Here is a 27800-nt window from a genome sequence, read left to right as displayed (position 1 = left end):
ACCGATCCGTCCAGTCGAGAAGGAATGCATCCGGGGCCAGACGATGAGGAGAGAAGAGTCTGGAGCAGAACTGGGGCAGCTGATGGTTGTGAGGAGCTGCGAATAGGTCCATCTGCGGAGTGCCCCAGCGAGCAAAGATGGAGTGGAGCGTGGGAGGATCCAAAGTCCACTCGTGAGGTTGAAGGACGCGGCTGAGATTGTCGGCCAGGGAGTTCTGTTCGCCCTGGATGTAGACCGCCTTGAGGAAGAGACTGCGGGCCGTGGCCCAGGTCCAGATACGAAGAGCCTCCTGACAAAGGAGGCGAGATCCTGTGCCGCCCTGTTTGTTTATGTAGTACATGGCGACTTGGTTGTCCGTGCACAGGAGCAGAACCTGAGGACAAAGAAGGTGCTGGAAGGCCTTGAGAGCATAGAACATGGCTCGTAGTTCTAGAAAATTGATGTGATGTCGACGCTCCTGTGGGGTCCAAAGACCCTGGGTGCGTAGGTCTCCCAGGTGAGCTCCCCATGCATAAGGGGAGGCATCCGTGGTGATGATCATGGAATGTGGGGGCAGATGCAACAGAAGGCCCCTGGAAAGGTTTGAGGAGTTCAACCACCATTGTAGAGATCGCTGAAGAGATGATGTCACAGAGATGGGATGAGAAAGAAGATTCGAGGTCTGTGACCACTGGTCGGCCAGAGTCCATTGAGGTGTCCTGAGGTGGAGTCGTGCTAAGGGAAGCACATGCACCGTTGATGCCATGTGTCCCAGGAGGACCATCATCTGTCGAGCTGGGATGGTGTGATGAAGAAGCACCTGATGACAGAGGTGGAGCAGAGTCCGTCGACGATCGGAGGGGAGGAATGCCCTCATTAGTGTGGTATCGAGAACTGCTCCGATGAACTGAAGGCGCTGTGTGGGAAGCAGATGCGACTTGGGGTAGTTGATCTCGAACCCCAGTAGATGGAGAAGAGAGATGGTATGTTGAGTGGCTTGTAGCACAAGAGGAGACGTAGGAGCTGTCACTAACCAATCGTCCAAGTAGGGAAACACTTGGAGGTTGTGAGACCTGAGGAAGGCCGCCGCCACAATGAGGCATTTGGTGAACACCCTGGGTGATGAAGCGAGGCCAAAAGGTAGCACCTTGTACTGATAATGGCGATGGTGCACCTGGAATCGCAGGTAGCGACGTGAAGTTGGATTGATTGGTATGTGAGTGTAGGCCTCTTTGAGGTCCAGGGAACATAGCCAGTCGTTGTGAGAGAGATGAGGGTAAAGCGTGGCAAGGGAGAGCATTCTGAACTTCTCCTTGACTAGACACTTGTTGAGGTCCCTGAGATCGAGAATGGGACGAAGGTCTCCTGTCTTTTTGGGTACCAGGAAGTAGCGGGAGTAGAATCCCTGACCCCTTTGATCTGGAGGTACTTCTTCGATGGCATTGAGAAGGAGGAGGGATTGAACCTCCCTCAGGAGGAGGGGGGTTTGAGTTGAGAGAGAAGCAGACTCGACGGGAGGATTGTCTGGCGGAAGAGTCTGGAAGTTGAGGGAGTAGCCGTGGCGGATGATGTTGAGGACCCACTGGTCCGATGTGATGACCTCCCAACGGCTGAAGAAAATGTGGAGCCTGCCTCCGATTGGCTGAGGAAGAGGCAATGAGGGTGGAAGACTGGCTAAGCCCTGGAGAGAGGAGTCAAAAGGGCTGAGAAGGTTTGGCAGGAGGAAGAGGCTTTGCAGGTTGATTAGGCTGGGCACGAGCCTGGGTGTGTTGGTGCTGGCGGGCCCGCCTAGGTTGCTGTGCAGGTGGGTTGAGCGGTCTGGCAGAGAACCGGCGTTGATATGATGTCTGCGGCCTATAAGGACGAGCAGGAGGAGTCTTTTTCTTTGGTTTAATGAGAGTATCCCATCTGGTCTCATGGGCGGAGAGCTTCTGAGTGGTGGTATCCAGGGACTCTCCGAATAGTTCATCTCCCAGACATGGGGCGTTGGCTAGACGGTCCTGATGGTTGACGTCTAGATCAGAGACCCTGAGCCAGGCCAGGCGGCGCATAGCCACAGCGATGGCAGATGCACGGGAGGAGAGCTCAAAGGAGTCATAGACAGAGCGCACCATGAACTTCCTCAGTTGAAGCAGGCTGGAGATGTGCTGCTGGAAAAGAGGGACCTTGTGCTCCGGCATGTATTTTTGCATGGAGGAGAGTTGCATTACCAGATGTTTCAGGTAGAAGGAAAAATGGAAGGAGTAGTTGTTTGCCCTATTGGCAAGCATGGCATTTTGGTAGAGCCGTTTGCCAAATTTGTCCATAGTTTTTCCTTCTCTGCCAGGAGGGGTGGAGGCATACACACTGGTGCCCTGAGTCTTTTTCAAGGTGGATTCTACCAGGAGAGACTCGTGGGGCAGTTGGGGTTTATCAAAACCTGGGATTGGTATGACCCTATAGAGACTGTCCAATTTACGGGGGGCCCCAGGGACAGTTAGCGGGTTCTCCCAATTTTTATAAAAAGTTTCCCGTAGGATATCGTGAACAGGTAACTTTAGGAACTCCTTGGGAGGTTGATCGAAATCCAGAGCCTCCAGGAAAGCTTGTGACTTTTTGGAGTCAGATTCCAATGGCAAAGACAAAGCCCCTGACAACTCCCTGAGAAATTTAGAGAAGGAAGATTGTTCAGGTTTGGAAGTGGTCTCGGGTGCGGAAGGCTCTTCGTCCGACGACGATGCATCCTCCTCGGTACCGGGGGGGGATTCTTCCCATAGGTCCGGGTCTCTGACATCGGTGGTTGCGTGTCGAGAGACCGGAGTGGACGGGTCGGCGTGGTGAGTCTTAGACAAAGACTTGCCTGAGCGTACCGAGACATTCCCTGGCGATGTAGACCTGTGTCTGTCCCGATCCCGGGAAGAACGGTGCCGGTCTGGGTCTTGGGAAGACCGGTGCCGGTCCGGGTCATGGGAAGACCGGTGTCCTGCTCGGTCCCGAGGAGGATCCGTCGTCGTTAAGGCAACTGGCTCGTGCGGTGCCGAGAGAATGGGCATGGAAGAGTCCATAGGTACCAATGGAGTGGATACCGGTTGGACGGTGCGGGGCTCGGGCCGGTCTGGTACCGAGAGCAGCGGTGCCAAGATAGATGGTAAGAGCTGCTGAAGTTGCTGGTGGAGTTGCTCTTGCAACTTGTCCTGGAGGATGGCCGCAATGCGGTCATCCAGGGGAGGCACCGGAACCACTTTTTTCTTTTTTGGTTCCTTGGGTGCCGCTCTACACTCCGGCGATGAGGGAGCCGATGACGAGGCACTCACCGATATCGGAGTGGAGCGTTTCTTGGCCCGGCGTGGAGCCGAGAGGACTGGTGCCGTCCCCGAGGTGGGAGGGCGCTCAAGGGTGGAAGGCTTCTTAGCCGGCTTACCTGGCGCCGGAGGCGCCGACGTCGTCTCAGGCGGCGTCGAAGTGGTCGGTGTCGATTTCGACGGTGCCGCAGATGAAGATGTCGAATCCATAGACGGGCCGGTGCCGAAAAGTAAATTCTGTTGGATTTGACGATTCTTCAACGTGCGCTTTTTAAGAGTGGCACAGCGGGTGCAGGAGTCCGCCCGATGCTCTGGTCCCAGACACTGCAAGCACCAATTGTGTGGGTCAGTGAGGGAGATCGGGCGTGCACACCGCTGGCACTTCTTAAAGCCTGGTTGCGGGGGCATGAATGGAAACACGGCCTCCGCAAAATCAAACCCCGAGGCCTGGATCGTGGCAATAGGCCCCGCCGGGGTAGGAACGAAAAAATAAAACAAAAGAAAGGTTTTTTTTTTTTTTTTTTTGGAATTGGGAAGAAAAAAGTACCCGAAGGTGAAAAACCGAAAAAAATAACGTGAGCGGGAAGGCAAAAGGAGGATTTCAACTCTGTTGAAAAAACACACGTCTTCTTCGCTCCGCGGAAATGAAGAAACTGGGGACCACGCACTCCTCCGTCGGGCGGGAAGGCACTCGCGCACGCGCGGTGCGGCCAACTAGAACGTTCTAGTAAAAAGGTCCGTACCGTGGGCTCCGTCGGTGACGTCACCCATGCGTAAAGAATATGCTGCCTGCTTGTCCTGGGATAAAAGAGGATAGGGTTTGGAAACAAGTCTTCCCTGCCCCTCAAAGTACACCAACTCCTTATAGCCCTCAAGGGCTTTAATAACCTTCAGACAGGGATTCCCTTTTGAAAGTCATCTACTGTTTAGCCTCAATGGAGAGAAGAGGTGACCTGTCCAGTAGGGGACCTCAGTTCCTCCCAATGGAGGAGCCAAATGACCAAGCCCTACTCTTCCATGAAGGATAATTCCCTCCACATGAATGCTACCCCACAAGTTGCCTAAAGAGATTAGGTGTGTCATTATGGACAATAGGTATTCTCTCCATGCTCGCAAGCCATGCAGAAGGAATCCACTCCAGGTTTTCAACTCCTATCGAGGGCTCTAGTGCCCCTTAAGTTTGTAACAAAGCAAGCAACAGCCCTATGTAAAGACAAATAAGGAGGGATACAGGGAGACACGTTCTGCTCTGTTCCGAATATTGTTGCTTACTACCCATTCCTATGGCCATTTTAGAAAACAATTTAAGACCTATCTTTTTTCTAAATATTTGACCGTTTAACGAATCATCTTATTTCATGTAACGTTTACTTCTATAACTTTTTGTAAACTGCATTGAATTTCTGGTTACGTGGTCAATAAGCACAATGTTAAGTTATGTAAATACCTTTCAAGTATTTAAACGTCTATCATATCTCCCCGTCTCTCCTCTCCTCCAGCATATACATATTTAGGTCTTCCAGTCTCTTGTACTTCTTTCGGTTCAAACCCCTTACCATTTTCATCACCTTCCTCTGGACTGCTTCAAGTCTTTTTATATCATTCGCCAGATACGGCCTCCAAAACTGAACACAATACTCCAAGTGTGGCCTGACCAAAGGCCTATCAAGGGGCATCAACACCTTCCTTCAGCTGGTTACAGCCTAGCTTCCTTATGGCTACAGCCACTGCCTTAGCACACCGTTTGTGTCCGAGGAGCTAAAGGTGTCTAATCACCCCAAGGTCCCTCTCTAATGTGCTCCCAACATATATGGTTCCCTCAGATTTCTACCACCCCCCCCAATGCATCACTGCACGTCTTTGCATTGAATTTTAATTAACAGACATTAGACCATTCTTCTAAGTTTTGCAGATCTTTTTTCATGTTTTCCACTCCCTCTGGTGTGTCCACTCTTACAAATCTTGGTACATCCACAAAAAGGCTAACCTAAACCTTCAATGTTGCTCAAAGATATTGAACAGAATTCGTCCCAGCACTGATCCTAGAGGCATGCCACTACTCACCTTCCCCTCCTCTGAGCGAATTCCATTAACCACCACCCTCTCACATCTCAATCAACCAATTTCTAATCCAGTTTACCACTTTCGGCTCTAACTTCAGCCTATGGAGTTTAAGCGATTCCTATGAGGAACTGTGTCAAAGGCTTTGCTGAAATCTAAGTAAATTACATCTAATGCACATCAATCCAATTCTCGTCACCCAGTCAAAGAATTCAATCAGATTTGTTTGGCATGATTTATCTTGCCTCGAATCTTGCAATCCATTAGATTCTAAAAATTTCACTATCCTTTCCTTCAAAGTTTCCATTATTTTCAAATAACTGAAGTGAGGCTTACCAGCCTGTAGTTTCCCATTTTATCTCTGCGACCATTTTGCAACATATCCTCTCCCATCTCTAAAGGATATATTGTACAAATATTTAAGAGGACCTGCCCAAATCTCCAATATTCTGGGATGGATTCCATCCGGTCCCATAGCTTCGTCCACCTTCAATTTTTCAAGTTGTTCATAAACACTTCTTACGTGAATGGTGTGGCATCCAGTGTTCCCGCTAAGCTGCACTGGGGTGCGCTGACGCACAAAATATTACCTCGCAGCGCACAAGTTTCTTGTCACAGCGCACACAGTGTAGAGCACAGTTCTTCAACCGCCGGTCCGCAAACAAAATCTTGCCGGTCCGCGAAGGATTCGGTCCCCGCCGCAACGAAAGGCCGGCGTCAGCTGACTTGCAACTTCCTGTTGCAGTCGCTGTGCCGGGACTCCTGCCTTCGCCGGGACTCCTGCCTTCCACCGCGTTTGCCTCCTGCCTTGTCTCCGCACCTCCAGACCAGCAGCGGCAGCTATGTATGCTTTTAACTTCGGCACAGAGCTGCCCCTAATCAATAGTTTAGCGCGGTTTCATAAGGCAGCCTCGGGGCCTTTGCTAGGCCGGCCCACATCGCATCATCGAAGCGGGCCGGCTATCAAAGGCCCCGAGGCTGCCTCATGAAACCGCGCTAAACTATTGATTAGGGGCAGCTCTGTGCCGAAGTTAAAAGCATACAGAGCTGCCGCTGCTGGTCTGAACTCTTGGGCCGCTGAAGGAGGGCAAAAAGCAGCTGTCCTGGAGGTTTCCCTTCCTCTCGCCTTTACAGGTTCCTTTTTTCCACCTTTTTTTTTTTCCTTCAAACGGCAACGGGCCCCAGCATCGACATCAATCAAGTAAGTTCCACTGTCAATCAAGCGGTTCTGCTCGGCCAAAGCTTCCCCTGTGACATGAGCCACCCTCAGGGGAAAGAAAGTGACCCACAAAGGTGAGGGGAAGGGGGGCAGATGATGGAAGTTGGGGGGGGGGAGAGAGAGAGAGAGAGAGAAGGGGCAGATGATGGAATGGAGGAGATGAGAGAGAGAGAGAAGGGGACAGATGATGGAAGTGAGAAGAAGGGAGAGAGAGCAGAAGGCAGATGGATGTCAGTTGAGAAGGGAGAGCAGATGCTGAATGGAAGTGGGGAAAGAACACATACTGGATGGAAGGAGGAGATAAATAAAGGGGGAAGAAAATAGTAAGATAATGGAGGGGTGAGGGAAAGGGGTGACAAGCTGTGTGTAGACACAGTGAAAAGAGGGAAACGGGACTAAATAGTAAGAAAGAATTTAATTTAGATGGAGGCAGAAAATAGAGAAGGAAGACCAGAGAAGAAAAGGGAAGAGAGAGCAGAGAATGATCAGATCTGAGTGGAGGAAATGAGAAGAGAGATATGCTAAAAACCACAGGGGGGAGGGAAGGATAGAGATGCCAGACCATGAGGGGAACAGAAGGAAGATGATGGATGCTAGACCAAATTGGGGGGTGGGGGGGGGGGCAGGAGGAGAGATGGCAGGGAAAGACAGACAGTGAATGGAAGGGGCAGATGCTGGACTGAAGAGACAGAGAAGGTTATCATGCTGCTGTACCGGGCCATGGTACGCCCTCACCTGGAGTACTGCGTCCAGCACTGGTACTTTAAGAAGGACACGGTACTACTCGAAAGGATCCAGAGAAGAGCAACTAAAATGGTTAAGGGGCTGGAGGAGTTGCCGTACAGCGAAAGATTAGAGAAACTGGGCCTCTTCTCCCTTGAGCAGAGGAGATTGAGAGGGGACATGATAGAAACATTCAAGGTACTGAAGGGAATAGACTTAGTAGCTAAGGCAGGGAGAACGAGAGGGCACTCTCTAAAGTTGAAAGGGGATAGATTCCATACAAACGTAAGGAAGTTCTGTGGTAGAAAGCAACATATTTATTTGGCTCATAACTTGCTGGCGCCCGATATTTTTAGCTCACAGTGAAAAAAGTTTGCTCACAACACCCGCCCGCTTAGAGGGAACACTGCATCTACTCCATTCTCAGGTGTAAACACTGCTAGTCAATTGTGGTCCTTTCTCCTGGTTTTTCTTTCTTGAACTCAACAAGTATATTTTTTTAGCATGTTTGTTTTTTCCTCTCTCCATAGTGGTTCATTCCTTTTTTCAGTCTTTTAATTCCATTTTTTGTCTTCCTCCTTTCACTAATATACCTGAAAAAGTGTCTCCTTTTTTTTATATTTCTAGCCATTTGCTCTTCCGCTGATGCTTTTGCCAAATGTATCTCTTGGCTTCTTTCAGTTTCATCTGATAGTCCTTTCTGTTCTCTTGAGTTTTTTGTGCATCACAAATACCACTCTTTTGCCTTTATTTGATCCGCCTGGAAGAAGAATCCCTGCCGCCAGCCAGTCCTCCAAACGCTGAGATCTTCAAGGTAACAGTGGGACCAGTCAGTCTGATCCTCAACCCCCACAAAGCAGCACACACTAAGGGGGAGGGGGTTGAAATCTCAACCAGCACCCTGAACATCCCTACTGAGCTCCCTGCAGACACCTAACAGTCTGCATTCAAGCCCCTAAGTTCAGTAGGGAAGCTAAGCTACTAGGAATATGGACCCAGAGCTCCACAAAGATTTTGCAGGCTGGCCAAACAAGTCCGAGGGATTAACCTACCTGCTGTAGACCCAACTCTGCTTCTTCTCCACGCAGGCAGAGCTTACCCTCACACTTGAGTTCTGGTGCACCGATAGCCGCAAAAACACCAAAAAATACCACAGAGAGAGCAAATCAGAAAGACACCTTCTGGCTTGCGTGCAAAAGGAAAAACTGAAGGGGCAGCAGCAGATAGGAGATTCCTTCTGCAAGGCTCACAAGCACAGGGAGAATACCCTACTGTCCAGAATGAGACAGCTATTGCACTAGAAATTAGTCATTGTCTAGCTCTCTGAATGGGTGGGGGCGTGTGTAAAAAAAACAGGGGACCCTGGCTTTAACCGCTGTCTCCTATTCTGGCTAGGATACCATTTATTGACCACAATTTATGGAGGAAGGAGTGGCCTAGTGGTTAGAACTACAACCTCAGCCCCACGCTGTTCCTTGTGACCCTGGACAAGTCACTCAATCCTCCATTGCCCAAGGTATGTTAGACAGGGACAAATGACTGGTTACCTGAATGCAAACCGCTTAGAAATTTATAGGTGGTATATAAACTAACTAAATATTTTCTAGTCTCCAATTTTTCTACTATTTCTACTATTTTTATTAAAGAGAGACCAATTAAAGGAGACATTAGGTTCTTGCTTGCTAATTTACTTTCTTTTAGCTTCTCCAGACCGACAGAGGTTAATCTTACAAGTGGGTATATATATATCATCAAGACCAGCAGTGGAGACTGAAACAAAACTGTGGAATAGTACATAAGAGATACCTTCCCCTATTCCTATCAGTCTGCCGAATAGCCAAGTAGAACTAAGAACTGGAAACAGAAATGAATAATACTCCGAATAGGAGTAATAACTAACATACCCAAATGCTGTTGGAAAATGCAGAGGAGAGATACCATAGTAACATAGTAGATGACGGCAGATAAAGACCCGAATGGTCCATCCAGTCTGCCCAACCTGATTCAATTTAAATTTTATTTTTTTTAATTTTTTCTTCTTAGCTATTTCTGGGCAAGAATCCAAAGCTTTACCCGGTACTGTGCTTGGGTTCCAACTGCCAAAATCCCTGTTAAGACTTACTCCAGCCCATCTACACCCTCCCAGCCATTGAAGCCCTCCCCTGCCCATCCTCCACCAAACGGCCATACACAGACACAGACCGTGCAAGTCTGCCCAGTAACTGGCCTAGTTCAATATTTAATATTATTTTCTGATTCTAAATCTTCTGTGTTCATTCCACGCTTCTTTGAACTCAGTCAGTTTTACTCTCCACCACCTCTCTCGGGAGCGCATTCCAGGCATCCACTATCCTCTCCGTAAAGTAGAATTTCCTAACATTGCCCCTGAATCTACCACCCCTCAACCTCAAATTATGTCCTCTGGTTTTACCATTTTCCTTTCTCTGGAAAAGATTTTGTTCTACGTTAATACCCTTCAAGTATTTGAACGTCTGAATCATATCTCCCCTGTCTCTCCTTTCCTCTAGGGTATACATATTCAGGGATTCCAGTCTCTCCTCATACGTCTTCTGGCGCAAGCCTCCTATCATTTTCGTCGCCCTCCTCTGGACTGCCTCAAGTCTAACGTCTTTCGCCAGATACAGTCTCCAAAACTGAACACAATACGCCAAGTGGGACCTCACCAATGACCTGTACAGGGGCATCAACACCTTCTTCCTTCTACTGACTACGCCTCTCTTTATACAGCCCAGCATCCTTCTGGCAGCAGCCACTGCCTTGTCACACTGTTTTTTCGCCTTTAGATCTTCGGACACTATAACCCCAAGGTCCCTCTCCCCGTCCGTGCATATCAGCTTCTCTCCTCCCAGCATATACGGTTCCTTCCTATTATTAATCCCCAAATACATTACTCTGCATTTCTTTGCATTGAATTTTAGTTGCCAGGCATTAGACCATTCCTCTAACTTTTGCAGATCCTTTTTCATGTTTTCCACTCCCTCTTCGGTGTCTACTCTGTTACAAATCTTGGTATCATCTGCAAAAAGGCACACTTTTCCTTCTAACCCTTCAGCAATGTCACTCATACATATTGAACAGGATTGGCCCCAGCACCGAACCCTGAGGGACTCCACTAGTCACCTTTCCTTCCTTCGAGCGACTTCCATTAACCACCACCCTCTGACGTCTGTCCGACAGCCAGTTTCTGACCCAGTTCACTACTTTGGGTCCTAACTTCAGCCCTTCAAGTTTGTTCAACAGCCTCCTATGAGGAACTGTATCAAAGGCTGTGCTGAAATCCAAGTAAATTACATCTAGCATATGTCCTCGATCCAGCTCTCTGGTCACCCAATCAAAAAATTAAATCAGGTTCGTTTGGCACGATTTACCTTTTGTAAAGCCATGTTGCCTCGGATCCTGTAACCCATTAGATTCAAAGAAGTACACTATCCTTTCTTTTAGCAACACTTCCATTATTTTTCCAACAACTGAAGTGAGGCTCACCGGCCTGTAGTTTCCTGCTTCATCCCTGTGACCACTTTTATGAATAGGGACCACATCCACTCTCCTCCAATCCCCAGGAATCACTCCCGTCTCCAGAGATTTGTTGAACAAGTCTTTAATAGGACTCGCCAGAACCTCTGAGCTCCCTTAGTATCCTGGGATGGATCCCGTCTGGTCCCATCGCTTTGTCCACCTTCAGTTTTTCAAGTTGCTCATAAACACCCTCCTCCGTGAACGGCGCAGAATCTACTCCATTTTCTCGTGTAACTTTGCCAGACAATCTCGGTCCTTCTCCATGATTTTCTTCTGTGAACACAGAACAGAAGTATTTATTTAGCACATTTGCTTTCTCCTCATCACTCTCCACATATTTGTTCCCAGCATCTTTTAGCCTAGCAATTCCATTTTTTATCTTCCTCCTTTCACTAATATATCTGAAAAAATTTATCTCCCTTTTTTACATTTTTAGCCATTTGTTCTTCCGCCTGTGTCTACGCCAAATGTATCTCTCTCTTGGCTTCTTTCAGTTTCACCCTGTAGTCCTTTCTGCTCTCCTCTTCTTGGGTTTTTTTATATTTCATGAACGCCAACTCTTTCACCTTTATGTTCTCAGCCTTTTGGTTGGAGAACCATATCGGCTTCTTTTTTCTCTTGTTTTTATTGATTTTCTTCACATAAAGGTCCGTAGCCATTTTTATCGCTCCTTTCAGCTTAGACCACTGTCTTTCCACTTCTCTTATGTCCTCCCATCCTAACAGCTCTTTCTTTAGGTACTTTCCCATTGCATTAAAATCCGTACGTTTGAAATCTAGGACTTTAAGTATCGTGCGCCCGCTCTCCACTTTAGCCGTTATATCAAACCAAACCGTTTGATGATCGCTACTACCCAGGTGAGCACCCACTCGAACATTAGAGATACCCTCTCCATTTGTGAGGACCAGATCCAATATCGCTTTTTCCCTTGTGGGTTCCGTCACCATATGTCTGAGCAGAGCCTCTTGAAAGGCGTCCACAATCTCCCTACTTCTTTCCGATTCCGCAGATGGAACATTCCAGTCCGCATCCGGCAGGTTGAAATCTCCCAACAGCAGAACTTCCTCTTTCCTTCCAAACTTTTGGATATCCACAATCAGATCCTTATCAATTTGCTGCGATTGAGTCGGAGGTCTGTAGACTACACCCACGTAGATAGAAGTTCTATCTTCTCTTTTCAGAGCAATCCATATCGCTTCTTCCTCTCCCCAGGACCCTTGCATTTCGGTCGCTTGGATATTGATCTTTACATAGAGTTACTCCTCCACCTTTATGACCATCTCTGTCCTTCCTAAAAAGATTATATCCCGGTATGTTTGCATCCCATCCATGTGATTCACTGAACCATGTCTCTGTGATAGCAACAATATCTAGATCTGTCTCTAATATCAGGGCTTGCAGATCATGAACTTTGTTGCTTAGACTGCGAGCATTTGTGGTCATCGCTTTCCAGCTATTTTTCAGCGATAATCTCCTTTTTCGTATGGATTTTTGTGTCGTTTCACTTTCCATTGCAATACTAAGAAATGAGTTGCTGATATTGCTTATGTTGCAGCCTTTACTACTAGCACATCTTTTCTTTTTCCGGGGGTGGTCTCTATAATTGTCCTTCGTACAAACACCACCCCCACCTTCTAGTTTAAATGCCTAGAAAAATATTGTCTAAATTTCTCTGCAAGGTTTCTTTTTCCTGCTGTAGTAATATGTAGCCCATCAGTGCAATATAGCTTCTTGTCCTTCCATGTATTTCCCCATCCTCCTATGTACCTGAAGCCTTCTTGATGACACCAGGCTCTGAGCCATCTATTGAAGTCCTGTGTTTTTCACTCTTTGCTCTCCCTTTCCATATGCAGGCAGTATTTCAGAAAAAGCTAAAGTCTTTACAAAAGGTTTCACGCCCTCACCAAGCTCCTGAAAAGCTTTCTGTGCTGCAAGTGTGGAGTTGTTGGCCAGGTCATTTGTTCCCAGATGGATAACAACATCAGTGTTAAAATCCTTAGTTTCTTCCTTAATTATAGTCAGTATTTGCCTTGAACTCCTGGTAGCTGAGGATCCTGGAAGACATTTCACTATTTTGGTCTCCTCGCCTTGTGTTCCAAGGTTAATGCCTCCGATGTTGGAATCCCCCAACAGTAATAGTTTTCTGTTTTTGGCTTTTTTATTTGTACTTAGGGTGCGCTTGTTCTCTTGAGTTACCTTCATTGGTTCCAGTCCCACCTCCCTTCTGTTTTCCTGAGTATCGCAGTGCACTAGTGGAGTGAAGGAATTCTGTAGAGGTAATATTAGTGAAGGTGGATGTTTCTGTTACATGTCGCAGTCTTCCTGAGCCTACTGTGACCCATTTATTCCTGGGCTGTTTTATTCTTTGAGGTAGAGGTGGTAAGTTGGTATGATTTTGTGGAGTGATGGAAGCTGCTTTAATTGTATTCAATTCCTGTTTAAGTTTGCCGAGCTCCTCCTTAATACTGGCAAGTTGAAGACAGTTGGGGCAAGCCTTAAGCCTCCAAATAGTATGTCTTGGAATTAAAGCACCACAGTGATTGCATAGAATAAAGGTCATCTTGATTGGTTGTGAAGTCCTGATTATATGGGTCTCTATATATGAATAGTGGTCCCTGGGGTTGGTGGGACTATAAGTCTTACCCCTTATTCCTATGAAGGGAAAGTGAAAGAGGAAATAAGATTTAACAGAGGAAAGAGAAGGGTTTTTTTTGTGTTTTTTTATTTTTTTTTTTAGTAAGAAACAGGGAGGAGAAGAGAAATTAAGCAGATATAATGCTGAAAACCAGTTAAAAGAGCAGAATATGAAATGCTGAGTAACTTAGCTTTTAGAAGTTCACAGGGCAGCCTTGTTTCAGCAATGTCCCAAAGATACCAGAAAGAAAATGTCCCCACAGCTCGCCAGCTAAGCCAGCCACTGTTCCAATTCTCCCCAGCCCTAGAAAAATACTAGAACCTGCAGCAAAAAACAAACTGCCCGTGTAACAGCCACAACAGGACAATAGACAGGATGGGGACCTCTACCGGTCTGGAGAAGCTAAAAGAAAGTAAATTAGCAGCCAAGAACCTAATTTCTCCTTCTATAGCACTCTCCAGACCGGTAGAGGTTAATCTTACAAGTGGAACGTACCAAAACAGTCCCCATCATGGGTGGGACCCCCCCCCGAAGGGCCGACACCAGAACATGCTCACTGAACACTGCGTCCCAATGTGTCTGAACATCTACCCGGTAGTGGCTGATAAATGAATGCAAGGAAGATCAAACCACAACCTTACAAATGTCCACTGGAGGCACAGCCCAAGAAGCTGCTTGACCCCTAGTGGAATGAGGTTTGAGAAATTCTGGAACGGGCTTGATAAAAGGTATGGAAAACCTTTCATATGCTGAAAGATTAGACAGACTGGGGCTTTTTTCGCTGGAGAAGTGGAAACTTAGAGGGGATATGATAGAGACTTATAAGATCACGAAGGGCATAAAGAAAGTGGAGAGGGACAGATTCTTCAAACTTTCGACAACTACAAGAACGAGAGGGCATTCCGAAAAATTAAAAGGAGACCGATTCAGAACCAATGCTAGGAAGTTCTTCACCCAATGGGTGGTGGACACCTGGAACGTGCTTCCAGAAGGAGTGATAGGATAGGTACGGTATTGGAGTTCAAGAAGGGATTGGACAATTTTCTGAAGAAAAAGGGATAGAAGGGTATAGAGGGCTAGTATACAGGTCCTGGACCTGATGGGCTGCCGCGTGAGCTGGGCATGATGGACCTCAGGTCTGACCCAGCAGAGGCACGGCTTATGTTCTTAAGATAAGTGGAAACAATAGTCTCCTTGACCAGTGCGCAATAGTAGCGCCATCCCCCTGACGAGAACCCGCTAGAAGGACAAAATGATGATCTGATTTACGGATCTCCTTGAGCGAAGAACCCAACTGACATCCAACTTGCGCAACTGCTTCTGCTCAGAAGATCCTTCCCAACTACTCAACACTGGGAGGATCACTGCCTGATTGACATGAAAAGGAGAAAGTACCTTTGGCAGAAAGGAAGGAACAGGCCTCAAGACAACCCGCTCCCTAGAAAACTCCAAGAAGGGAGCCCTACAAGAGAAAGCCTGCAGTTCAGAAACCCGTCTAGCTGAAGTAATGGCCCCAGAACTCTGACTGACTTGCCCAGCAAGAAGGAGCAGAAGGCTAACAGCGCCAGACAGCTCTGATCTCCAACACATTGATTGACCAGGACACCTCCTCTGTGGACCAGGTGCCCTTATCTGAGTGACCTAGACACTGAGCTCCCTAGCTGAGGAGACTCATCCGTGAGAAGCACTGTCCACTGTGGTTGATCCAGACTCGTCCCTTGAACAAGATGAGAAGTCTTGAGCCACTAACGACGACTGCAGAGTGCAAAGCCTCGCAGAAGAACAGGGAGATCCAAACTGTCTCTGGGGTGACCACCTCTGGAGCACAGCAAACTGAAGAGGACACATGTGGGCCCGCGCCCACCTCACTACATCTAGGGAAGCCGCCATCGACCCCAAGACTTGGAGGAAATCCTGTGCCTGAGGACACCGGGATGCCATAAGGAGCCGAATATGAGATTGCAATTTGCTTACCTCTGGAAGGAAGACCTTCCCCAAGGAGGTGTCAAACAGAACTCCAAGGTACTCCAGACACTGAGATGGGACCAACCAACTCTTGGAAAGGTTGACCACCCAGCCCAGCGACTGGAGAAACTTCACCACCTGAGCCGTAACCTGGGTGCTCTCCTGCAACAACTTTGTCCAATCAGCCAGTCATCCAGGTAAGGATGCACCAGAATGCCCTCTGACCACAAGGCTGCCACGACGGCCACCATAACATTGGTGATCGTCTGGGGAGCTGTGGCCAGACCAAAGGGAAGCACATAGAACTGATAGTGCTGACCCAAGATCACAAAGTGAAGGAAGCGCTGTTGGGAGGCCCGAATGGGAACATGCAAGTAGACCTCCGTCAAGACTGAGAGAAGTCAGAAACTCCCCAGGCTGAACCGCCAGAATGACAAGACTGCAGTGTTTCCATGTGAAGAGAGGAAATTCTGAAAAGCCCTGTTGACCCCTTTTAAAGCTAGGATGGGCCAAAAGGTCCCCTCCTTCTTGGGCACCACAAAGTAAATGGAGTACCTGCTGTTGCCACACTCCCGAGGGGGCACTGGAACAACTGCTTTGAGATCTAGCAAGTGCTGAAGGGTCTGGCGAAAGGCCTGCGTCTTCCAGGCTGCCTGACACGGACAGGCTAGAAAATGATCTGGCAGAGAGCAGGCAAACTCTAGAGCATAACCATCCCGCACCACCTCCAGGACCCACTGATTGGACGTGATCTTGGCCCACTTTGGAAATAAGTGATACAGCTGGGCACCCACCGGAACCAAAGGGGGCACCAGCAATGAGTCACTGTGCAGGATAGGCAGCGGGGGAACTGGCAGAGGGATTCCCAGCCCCCCCCACCCCGATGGACCCCCCGAAAGGACTGCATGTGCTGATAAAACTGACCCCAGGAAAGCCCCGAAGACTGGAACGTAGCAGCCCCACGCCCAGGGCAATACTTGCGGAACTCCTGCAGATGTCCGTGGGCAGTACCACCCCGAGACACCAGGCGGGCACTGTCCTCAGGCAGGTGGGGCACATCAGAGTCTGAACCAACTTATCTAAGTCCTCCCCAAACAAAAAAGACCCCCCCAAAAGGGAAATTTGGTAAGCTTAGTTTTTGACACTGCATCCGCAGACCAAGTGCGAAGCCACAAGGTGCATCGTGCGGCCACTCCAAAAGCCATCCGCACCAAATCAGAGAGCATCCGAGAGGAACGAGGCAGCCATCTCAATCTTAACCACCTCCTGATCCACTAAGGACCAGTCCCTCATAATCCAGGACACGCTCGACCCACAGAAACACGGCGCACGCCACCAGCCCCCCACAAATAGCCGCCTGGACCCCAACTCAAACATCAAAATTCTGCTTAAGAATGTCTCCAACTTACACTCCTCAGAGTCCCGTAAGGCAGAACCGCCCTCAACAGGCATGGTATGCTGCTTAGAAATCGCCAAGACCACCGCATCCACCACTGGCAACTTTAAAGTAGCCCTATTCCCCTCTGGGATGGGATACAAACAAGCTATGGTGCGCGCTAACCAAAACAGCGCCTCCGGCATATTCCACTGTGCCAGTACAATATCCTGATGCATAGGAAAAGAGCAGGAAACAGTACGGATCCTCCTAAGAGGGTTCCCCACACACAGAGTCTCCGGTGGTGCTTCTTCAAAAACGCAGCACCGATGAGACCTGCTGAATCAGGAGTCTGTTGTTATCAACTCCCACTGATGATAAAAATGGTGGAGCCGACCCCTGATGGGCAGAGGGGAAGGCTGATTGACTAAGGGCAAAGGCGTGCTCTGACTGGAATTGTCAAAAAGACAGTGCCAGCTAAGCTGCTGCTGCTGAGGCCGCTGAGGAGGCAGGCGGGAGAGGGCAGGGGGTGGACTTCTGCGGGTAGCGATGCGGAGGAAGCTTATACTGCTTTGCAAGGAGGGCTCACGCCTTAGGCCGCACCAGGGAGGCAAAGGACCGCTCGTGCTAACAGAGGCGTTTCGTAGCCACCTCGATTGAGTCGTCAAAGAGTTCGTTCCCTACACAAGGGAGATAGGCCAAGGGATCCTGCAAATTGGGGTTCACGTCCACGATGCGTAGCCAGGCCAAGCGACACATTGACACTGCAAAGGCCGTGACCCAAGACAACTCAAAGCCATCTTAGGCGGCCTGGAGCATATAGACGGATTTGGGATAATATCTCCAGAAGCTGACGGAACTCCGTCTGACGAGTGGGCAAGTCAGCGAGAAAAAACTGCAGAACCTTCAGGCAGTGCTTGAGATAGGAGGTGAAAGTAAAGTTATAATTAAGGACCCGGTTCGCCATCATTGAGTTCTGGTAGAGCCGGCGACCGAATTTGTCCATGGTCTGTCTCTCCCTGCCTGGAGGGACGGCAGCATAAACCCTCGAGGGGTTAGATTTTTTTCATCAAGGATTCCACAACTAAAGACTGATGGGAAAGCTGCGCCTTTTCAAAGCCCTTACACGGAACCGTGCAGTAGCGAGATTCCAGCTTGGAAGGAATGGCAAAAGGAGTCTCCAGATTCCAGAAGGTCTGTTTCAGAACCTGATTCAGAGGAAGACGCAAAGACTCCCTAGGAGGATGAGTGCTCCAAATCATCCAAATACTGGGTGTACCGGGATTCAGACTGGAGGTCCAGCTGAAGAGCCTTAACCATGTCAGAGACAAACCTCACGAAGGAAGAGATCCGAGTGGAAGAAAGGACCTCATGCAGAGAGGAAGATCCAGAGCATCGAGCCGCCGAAAAGGAAGGAGACGATTCCCTAGAGTACATAGCGGGCAAGTCAGAGTCCCGAGAAAAGGACAAGGAAGAGGCCCTGCTACGATGCCCTGGGGAGGTTGAAGAGTGCCGGTGCTGAACCCAACCAGGGGAAGAGCCTGGGGTCCGAGGAACCGGAGAAGAGATCAACTGCCTCGACGGCTTTGAGGAAGGGGTCCTCAACCTGCTGTGTCCTGGACAGACAGATGGATTGCCCGCCTCGAGAATGAGAGGGTGTCTCGACCGTGTTGAGGCCTCGAAGGGCCTCGAGAACTGCTGGGTAGATCTACCCCGCCAAGGCGAGTCCCTCGGTCGCTTCAAGGGCGGGAGCCTCGAGAATGAAGCGGACTTCTTCGGGTGCTTCGAACGAGGCCCACAGGTCGGAGACCCAAGCCTCGAAGCAGGAGGGGAAGAATCACTAGAAGACAGCCAGCGAGACCAATCCTGAGGGACCGTGAGCGGACGCTCAGGCTGGCCTGCCAAGAGCAGGGTTGAGGCAGGGGCAAGCTGTGTCAAGGCGGAGAAAAGCTGAGTCTTCAGGATGGCCTTCAGCATGTCTTCGAACATCGGCACCGAAACCATGGGAGCAGGTCGTACAGGTGCAGCAGTGCACTCCAACGAGGGTGACCTCGAAGAAGAGTATTCCCTTTGTGTGGAGGCATGCTTGGAAGGAGGTCTCAATGGGGCATGGAACACTACACCTCCTTGAGACCCCGAGGAAGGCTTTTTCACTAGGGAACCTGAGGATGGAAGAGGAGACTTACCCGAAGCCACAGGTCTTGACGGGGCATCCCCTGAAGTCCTAGTAGAGGAGGGCGACTTTGACGAGGGCGAGGCCTAGGCCCATGTCGGGGCTGAGGCTGGGGCCATCGAGGCCGAAGTAGAGGCCGCACTGCCCGAGGGATCGATGGCCCCAAAAAGCGCAAGGATCTTCACCTGTCTTCTACGAAGCGCTCACGGTTGAAGGGTAGCACAGCGCGAGCAGGACTCAACCCGATGATTGGCCCGAGGCACTCAATGGCACCAACGGTGGGGGTCAGTGATAGAAATAACCCGACCGCACTGAGGGCCTGATTCTCTAAAAATGCGTCCCGATTTTAGGCAGCTGTAGGCGTCTTACAGTTGTCTAATCAGCCAATCGGGATGCACGTTTTTTTTTTTTTAAAAATGCTCCCCAGGCAGGCCGCCTATATTGAAGGCGAGTTCCGCAAGAAACCTAGGCCCTAATTCTGAATAGGACGCCCGGGAGAGGCGTCCTATTCAGAACCGAACTAAACTAAACCCCGATTCTGTAACCGGCGTCCATGTTACAGACGCGGGTTAGATTAGACACGGCCCGCTACACTTATCACAAGGGATTTCTCTGCCGCTATAAGTATAGCGGGCCGCGGCCCCCTGACCAGGAGGGTGCCCAAACCCTCTGCCCGAAGACACACCCCCCCCCCAACACTACCAACCGCCCCCCCCCCGACAATATCTTTCGCTGGCAGGAGGGTGTCCAATCCCTCCTGCCCGAAGACGCACCCCCCCCCCCCGGCGCTAACAACCCCCAAACCTCCACTCCACCAAACCTGTTCTTAGATGGGTCTTGCACGTTTTGAGCCGGCAGGCACGCCTCGTCGAAATGAAGCGGGCCCGCCCCTTCCCACCGAAGCCTAAGGCCTGATTGGCCCAGGCTCTAGAAGCCTGGACCAATCAGGCCTTAGGCATAGCGGGTCCGCCCATCCCCACTAAGTCTAAGGTCTGATTGGCCAATCAGGCCTTAGATTAAGTCTAAGGTCTGTTTGGCCAATCAGGCGCCTTCAGGCTTGCCTGGGGAGAATTTTTTTTTTAAATAACGTGCATCCCGATTGGCTTAGACAGCTGTAGGATGCCTAAAATCGGGATGCACTTTGGAGAATCAGGGTCTGAGTGCACTTTTTAAATCCGGTCACAGGCCAGGACATAAGGCCAACTCACCGCCGTAGTTGCGCAAGGCAAGTCAGCCTAGCCGGGTCGACGACTTAGCCCTGGCCAACGGCCTAGCCCTGGGTCAATGACCAATACAAGTTTAAAATGTCTTTGAGGAAACGTGCCACACAGCAACTCATTTGTCAAAACAAAAAAGCAAGCCGGCAAGAGGCACTCCGATCGTGCAGAGGAACAGGGCTTCTAGCTCTGTGGAATACGAATAACTGAGGCCACGCTGAGGAGACACGCCCTGACTCGAGTGTGAAGGCACACGCGCATGTGCGGTACGCTCGCAAGCTTGAAGATCTTCAAGCAAGTTTGCTTGCGAGACTGTCCGCTCAGGGCTCCATTGATGACGTCACCCACATGTAGAGAATATGCTGCCTGCTTGTCCTGGGATAAAAGGCGCACCACGGACGCCTTTTCACCAGAAGGCGGGAAACCCACCGCTGCGCCGCCAGTGACCGTCCCTTCGAGAGGATCCTGGACCTCCTCAAAAAGGTCCAGGATCCTCATCCAGGCCGACATGCTCCTCAGACCACCAATCCTCATCCCAAGCCACCCTCAGGTGCTGGGACGAGGGAGAAGGAAGAAGGATGGCAAAAGAGAAGGAGGCAAATCCTCCCTCCCAAAAAAATACCCCTGGGCGCATGTGGGTCCCCCAGCCACCTGAAAATAGGTTGTGCACAATGCAAAAATTAAATCAGGGGAACCCCCCCCCGGGGGTCCTAAGGGACTCCCTGCCCTTGTTTTTCCAAGACAGGGAGATTATCACCTGAGGTTGCAAACAAAATGGAGGGGCCAGACTGAGAAAATGTTGAAGTTCCTGCCAAAAACAACAGCTTCAGGTCCTGTAGAGGCTGGGAAGCCTGAACTGTCCCAGCCGCTAAAGCAGGCAAGCCGGCATCGGCTGTTAAAAAATCAGCTAAGAGAGAGTCCCGAGCTGAACCGGCAGAAAGGGAATCCTTTTTACCCTTACTGTTGGTGGCTGAGAAAAATCCTCCATGGGCGGTGAGGGAAGACTGGGCATCCCCACTGCTCCTTGCCAACTTGCAAGGCACTAGCGGCAGGGAACTCTGGGTGCCTATTGCACAGGCCGGCCGGCTGGCTGCGAGTGCCTCGTATCTGGAGCACAATGAGTACTTTTTCCCCTGCAAAGTGCTCATTATTGTTCCAGACGCAATCTAGCTAAAACCAAAGTGCCGGTTAGTAAAAACATACAGTAAAATTAAAGGGACAGCAACCCTTCAGACCGGCATCATCTCAGGATTTTTTTTTTTTTTTTTTTAATTAACAAAACAGACTCCACAGGTTCTCAAAGCAATATGCCTTGCCTGAATTAGGGGGCAAGGCTTACTGTTGAGGCTTCTCTAAAAAAAATGTGGGGAGGTGGAGGAAATGGGGGGAGATACCCAGCACAAGACCCACCGGGTTTGACACCCCTGAGGTCCGACAGACCCCAAACAGGGCCCACCCAAGCTCAATCCGGCCAAAAACAGGGACTATAAACCCTAAACAAATTCCAACAGCCCTACTAAGGGAGATGGGTACAGCTCACTCACACCTGCTAGAGATTGAAAGATTGATAGGAATAGGGGAAGGTATCTCTTATGTACTATTCCAGTCTCCACCTGCTGGTCATGAGGAGATATACCCACTTATAAGATTAACCTCTACCAGTCTGGAGAGTGCTAAAGAACATTTGCTTAACACCTTAGTAATATTAAAAAAAAACAAAAAACACCCAACTCCACAATGCTCAGAATGAGGCAACACTGGCATTCTAGCAGCTCACAACAGATCAGGCTCAACTGAAAGCCCTGTCTGTAGCCCCCTGGTTAAGTTCTGCTGCACTAGTCCAGCCAAGAAAAACAAAAGATGGATATCAATACAGGCAGGCAACTCAGATACAATCTTCTAAAAGCAGCGATTTCACTGGGAAAGTTCTAGTGCTTGGTCGTCTGCTGGCAGGAAGCATATCTGCTTGTATGTTCTGTCTACCAGGATAAAAGCATGCATATACTGTATCTTGCACATCCATCCTCACCCACAGTAGTAGCTCAAGTGTACCTGAATATTAAAAAAAAAAAAAAAAAAAAACACCAAAAAATCCATCACCTTACTCATTTCCCTTTCCCTACAGGCTTACAATCAAAGGCGGAGGTTTATGCGACTTGTCCAAAAATCACCAAGTAATGGAACTTTACAATGGACTTCTTCCCTGGTTTTATCAGCCTGGTACTTATGACCTATCAAATTCTTACCGTAATGTGGTTTAGGTTCAAATTGTTGTTCAAAGGAAAGACTCATAACTAAACAGATTGTTGCATCAAGGAAGAGGATCAGAAGCCTAGGCACTTACCATATGTGGCCTGTTTGTCTGAAATCCAGCGTATTGCCCAGTCTGCTTTCTTTTTAACACATGGCAGTGTTTCAATTGCATTAAAGAGAAATTCCCTAGAAAATAAAACCAAAGTTTAATATTTTACAAGCAGAGAAGGAGAAATTAGGTTCTTACCTGCTGATTTTCTTTTCTAGTCCCTCCAGACAGGCACAGAATTGATGGGTTTATACTTCTCTGCCAGCAGGTGGAGACAGAGAACACATTGACTTTTTGGCAGTAGTACAAATGGGCTGTGCAATCCGACGAATAACTAAGTAGGAACTAAGAACTGCACTATAAACAAAACAACTCCACTCATATGGAGAAGACAAATTAGTTGACCGAATGAAACACTGTTGGATACTTACTAGTACAAAAAAACTTTCAAAAAAAGTATCCCCACAGTTTGCCAGCTAACCAGATGAACCAAACGCCACTCATCCTATTATACTCCCCCAAACTAAGAAAAGATACTGCAGAAGAAACAACTTCACAAAAAACCGAGTAAAACAGGGCGGGATCTGTGCCAGACTAGAGGGACTAAAAAAGAAAATTAGCAGGTAAGAACATAATTTCTCCTTTATTGTCCCTCCAGACTGGCACAGATGGCTAGGACATACCAAAGCAGTACCCATCACTGGTGGAACCCCCGAAGGGCCACCACAAGGACATGCTCACCCCAAACATCACATCCCGACGCACGAACATCCACACAGTGACAAAGGAATGGAGAAAAGACCAAACTGAAGTCTTACAAGAGAACTCTCAGCCCAAGAAGTTGCCTGACCCAGAGTGGAATAAACTTTAAGAAAAGCTGGAACATGTTTCTTCTGAAGGTATGCCAAAGCAATAGCCTCCTTGATCCAGTGCACAATTATAGCTTTAGAAGGAACGTCCCCCTTATGATGGCCTGCTAGAAGGACAAAAAGACGATCTGACTGACAAAACTCCTGGGTCAGCTGAACATAACAAAGGACCCTACAGACGTCCAACTTGCGTAACTGCCTCAGCTCCAAAGAGCCCTCCCAACTACCTAAGACTGGAAGGGAAACTGACTGGTTGACATGAAAAGGAGAAGCAACCTTCGGAAGAAAGGAAGGAACCAGCCATAGAACAACCCACTCCCTAGAGGACTCCAGGAAGGGAGACCTACAGGAAAAGACCTGCAGTTCGGAAACACGTCTCGCGGAAGTAATGGCCTCCAGGAACACAGCCTTAAGAGTAAGGTTCTTCAATGTGCAGGAGCAGAGAGGCTCAAAGGGAAGACGAATGAGCATGGAAAGAACCAGATTGAGATCCCAAGCTGGAACAGAAGGATGAACTGGACACCAGAGCAATTTCGCCGCTTGTCAAAAAATGAATAAAATCTGGAGAAGAGGACAAACGCAAAAAGACGAGGTCAAATCTAAACCCTCAGGGAGGGCCAGTCAAGGCCCCACTACAGGCCATCCTGCAAAAACTCCAAGATGTGAGGCAAAGATGCACAAAGGGGAACTACATCACGAGTTGAACAGAACTCTTCAAAAAGACACATAAGCCAAAGAGGTGGAAAATCTGAGAACCCAATAGTTTCAAGTCCATTAAAAATTTGATTGATTGCTTATTACTTCTAGGCGATGTACAGTAAAACTGGGGGAATACAGGTAATCTTTAAAAAAAAAAAAAAAAAACTAAACTAAAAAACAACAAGCTGACGAAGACAAAAAACATACTGAAAACAAAGTGGAAGGAGTACTAGCGCCACTAGGAAACAGCAATCACAACATGATCCAGTGCAAGCTAGCAATAGGAACATCAAAGGTGAAAAGAACTACAACAACAGCACTCAATTTCAGAAAAGGGAATTACGAGGCCATGAGGAAAATGGTGGGAAAGAAACTCAGCAGCAGCTCAAGTAAGATGGAGACCGTAGAAAAAGCACAGAACCTGTACGTCTCAAGGTTTAGGAAAGGGTGCAAAAAGAATCTAACAAAAAACCTGGTGTAAATAACAAATGCAGTGAAAAAGGCGATAAGAGACAAGAAAACATCGTTCAGAGAATGGAAAAAGGACCAAACCAAGGACAACCAGAAGGAACACAAAAGACACCAAAAGGAATGTCACCGAGTGGTTAGGAAAGCAAAAAGAGAATATGAAGAGACTTGCGGGGGATGCAAGAAACTTCAAACCATTCTTCAGGTACGTGAAGGGGAGGCAACCGGCCAGGGAGGAAGTGAGACCATTGGATGATGAAACAAGAAGGGAGTGGTAAAGGAGGAAAAAGAGATAGCTGACAGGTTAAACAAGTTCTTCTCGTCAGTCTTCACAAGAGAGGACACATCCAATATTCCAGAACCCGAGGAGATCATAAAGGGGATCAGGATGAAAAGCTGGTCCAACTAGAGGTAAGCCAAGAGAATGTCCTCCGACAGAGACAGACTGAAGAGCGACAGATCACCAGGTCCGGTCAGCATCCACCCAAGGGTACTAAAAGAACTGAGAAATGAAATAGCGGAAACACTTCGCCAAATATGTATCCTTAAAAACTGGGGAGATCCCGGAGGACTGGAAAATAGCAAATGTCATGCCCATCTTTAAGAAGGGATCAAGGGGTGACCCGGGAAACTACAGGCCGGTGAGCTTGACCTCGGTTCCGGGAAAGATGATGGAAGCACTGGTTAAGGACAGCATCTGCGAACACATAAAAAACAATGGACAGCTGAAGGCGAGCCAGCAAGGCTTCTGCAAGGGAAGGTTGTGCCTCACGAACTTACTGTACTTCTTTGAGGGAATAAACAGCCAGATGGATAAAGGGGAATCCATAGACATTTACCTTGACTCCCAAAAAGCCTTCGACAAGGTACCCCATGAACGGCTGCTTAAGAAGCTGTGGAACCACGGGGTGCAAGGGGATGTCCACCAATGGATCAAACACTGGCTGGCAGGCAGAAAACAGAGGGTTGGAGTAAAGGGCCATTACTCAGACTGGCAATGGGTCACGAGCGGAGTTCCACAGGGGTCGGGGCTGGGACCGCTCCTGTTCAATATATTTATTAACGACCTGGAGGCGGGAACAAAATGTGAGGTTATTAAATTTGCAGATGACACCAAACTCTGCAGCAGGGTTAGAACCGCGGAAGACTGCGAAGACCTGCAAAGGGACCTAACGAGGCTGGAAGAGTGGGCAAATAAGTGGCAAATGAGCTTTAACATAGAGAAATGCAAGGTCATGCATGAGGGAGAAAGAACCCGATGTTCAGCTACAAAATGGGGGGATCATTGCTAGGGGTAAGCAACCTTGAAAGAGACCTGGGGGTGATGGTGGACACAACATTGAAAGCATCAGAACAGTGTGCGACAGCCTCAAAGAAAGCTAACAGAATGTTGGGTATCATTAAAAAGGGTATCACGACCAGGACGAAGGAAGTCATCATGCCGCTGTATCGTGCAATGGTGCGCCCTCATCTGGAGTACTGTGTCCAGTACTGGTCGCCGTACCTCAAGAAGGACTTGGCAGTACTTGAGGGAGTTCAGAGAAGAATGACTAAACTGATAAAAGGTATGGAAAACTTTTCATATGCTGACAGGTTGGAAATGCTGGGGCTATTATCCCTGGAAAAGCGGAGACATGATAGAAACCTTCAAAATCCTGAAGGGCATAGAGAAGGTAGACAGGGACAGATTCTTCAGACTGTGGGGAACCACAAATACAATGGGGCACTCAGAGAAATTGAAAGGGGACAGGTTTAGAAGTTCTTTTTTACCCAGAGGGTGGTGGACACATGGAACGCGCTTCCAGAAGTTGTGATAGGCCAGAGCATGCTACAGGGGTTCAACGAAGGTTTAGATAGATTCCTAAAAGATAAGGGGATTGAGGGGTACAGACAGAAGTATAGGTAGGTTATAGGAATAGTCAGGGACCACTTCACTGGTCATAGGCCTGATGGGCCGCCGCGGGAGCAGACCGCTGGGCGCGATGGACCTCTGGTCTGACCCAGTGGAGGCAACTTCTTATGTTCTTAGAACAGGAGGAAGAAGTTTAATTGAGGTACTTGACGGTCTAGGCAGGAAACAGAAGCGAGCTAAAGCTTTGGTGCAAGAAAAGCTGGTTGGGACTACAACTAAGGCATCAAGAGGGTGGAGATCACCTTAGCAGAATATCCTACTTAGGCATTCCCTTTAAGCGCCAAGCCGTAAGACAAAAGGGACCGCGAGTCAGTAAGTCAGGCAAGAAGGGCAGAGGAAGTGGATCTGCCATGAGAAGATGCACCAGATCTGTGGGCCAGTCTGCAGCCACCAGATCACATAGCCTGCATGCCAAGCAATGCTAAGAACTCTGCCCACCAGTAGCCATGAAGGAATGACATACAGCAGGCTGTCGGCCAAGCCTGCACCAGAGCATCCAACCCCTCGGCCTGGTAATCCCTGCGCCCAACTAAAGAACAGATGCTTTGGTGTTGACACTCATAGCTACGAGATCCATGACTGGCCAACCCCCACGACTGATCAACTCTAAGGCTTCTAGTTCGAGGTACCACTGCTTTGAGGTCCAGCAACCTCTGCTTCATTTGCTAAAATGCAAGTTTTTTCCAAGTTGCCCGACTAGAAGATGAAAAGATCTGCCAAAGGCCAGTAAAACTTGAATTTAGTCATTCCAAATCACCTCTAAGACCCAATATGTGACGTGATTTCGGCCCACCCCTGGTAAAAACTGCCTCAAACGGGCTCTCACCAGAAGGGAAAGGAACGAATAGAGAAAGACATGGGGGGGAAAAAAAACAAACCACCATTCCCTGTGAGCTCATCTCCGTCCCTGCAATCTCAGTCCCCGTCCCATCCCTGCGAGCTCAGTCCCTGTCCCATCCCTGCGAGCTCAGTCCCTGCCCTGAAAACTGTCAGATCCTACCTGCACAAGCCTTGAATAGTAGGTAAAGACAGGTTGTTCATCCTCTAAGGTAGAGAGAACGAGAGGGCACTCTCTAAAGTTAAAAGGGATAGTTCTTCACCCAGTGGTTGGTAGAAAACTGGAACGCTCTTCCGGAGGCTGTTATAAGGGAAAACACCCTCTAAGGATTCGAGACAAAGTTAGACGAGTTCCTGCTGAATCAGAACTTACGCAGGTAAGGCTAGTCTCAGTTAGGGCACCGGTCTTTGACTTAAGGGCTGCTGTGTGAGCAGACTGCTGGGCACAATGGACCACTGGTCTGACCCAGCAGTGGCAATTCTTATGTTCTTATGTATCCTTATCCACATCAGGAATGGGATAGAGATGAGCCATGGACTGTGCCAAG

At 48.8% G+C, this 27800-nt stretch overlaps 1 protein-coding gene across 1 annotated transcript in view; it reads right to left on the bottom strand.

Annotated features, from left to right (window-relative positions):
- The window catches only part of RRM2 (ribonucleotide reductase regulatory subunit M2), a 55587-nt gene that overhangs the window by 7029 nt on the left and 20758 nt on the right, over window positions 1-27800 (bottom strand). Inside the window, exon 7 of the mRNA XM_033939402.1 lies at window positions 22510-22604. Coding sequence (XP_033795293.1) covers window positions 22510-22604 — 95 coding nt within the window. The remainder of the gene's footprint in view (window positions 1-22509; window positions 22605-27800) is intronic.

The sequence above is a fragment of the Geotrypetes seraphini genome, chromosome 3 (assembly GCF_902459505.1).
Source record: "Geotrypetes seraphini chromosome 3, aGeoSer1.1, whole genome shotgun sequence".
NCBI classification, from domain to species: Eukaryota; Metazoa; Chordata; class Amphibia; order Gymnophiona; family Dermophiidae; genus Geotrypetes; species Geotrypetes seraphini.
Note: the sequence above shows the minus strand (reverse complement) of the source record. Positions and strands in the feature narration are given on the sequence as shown.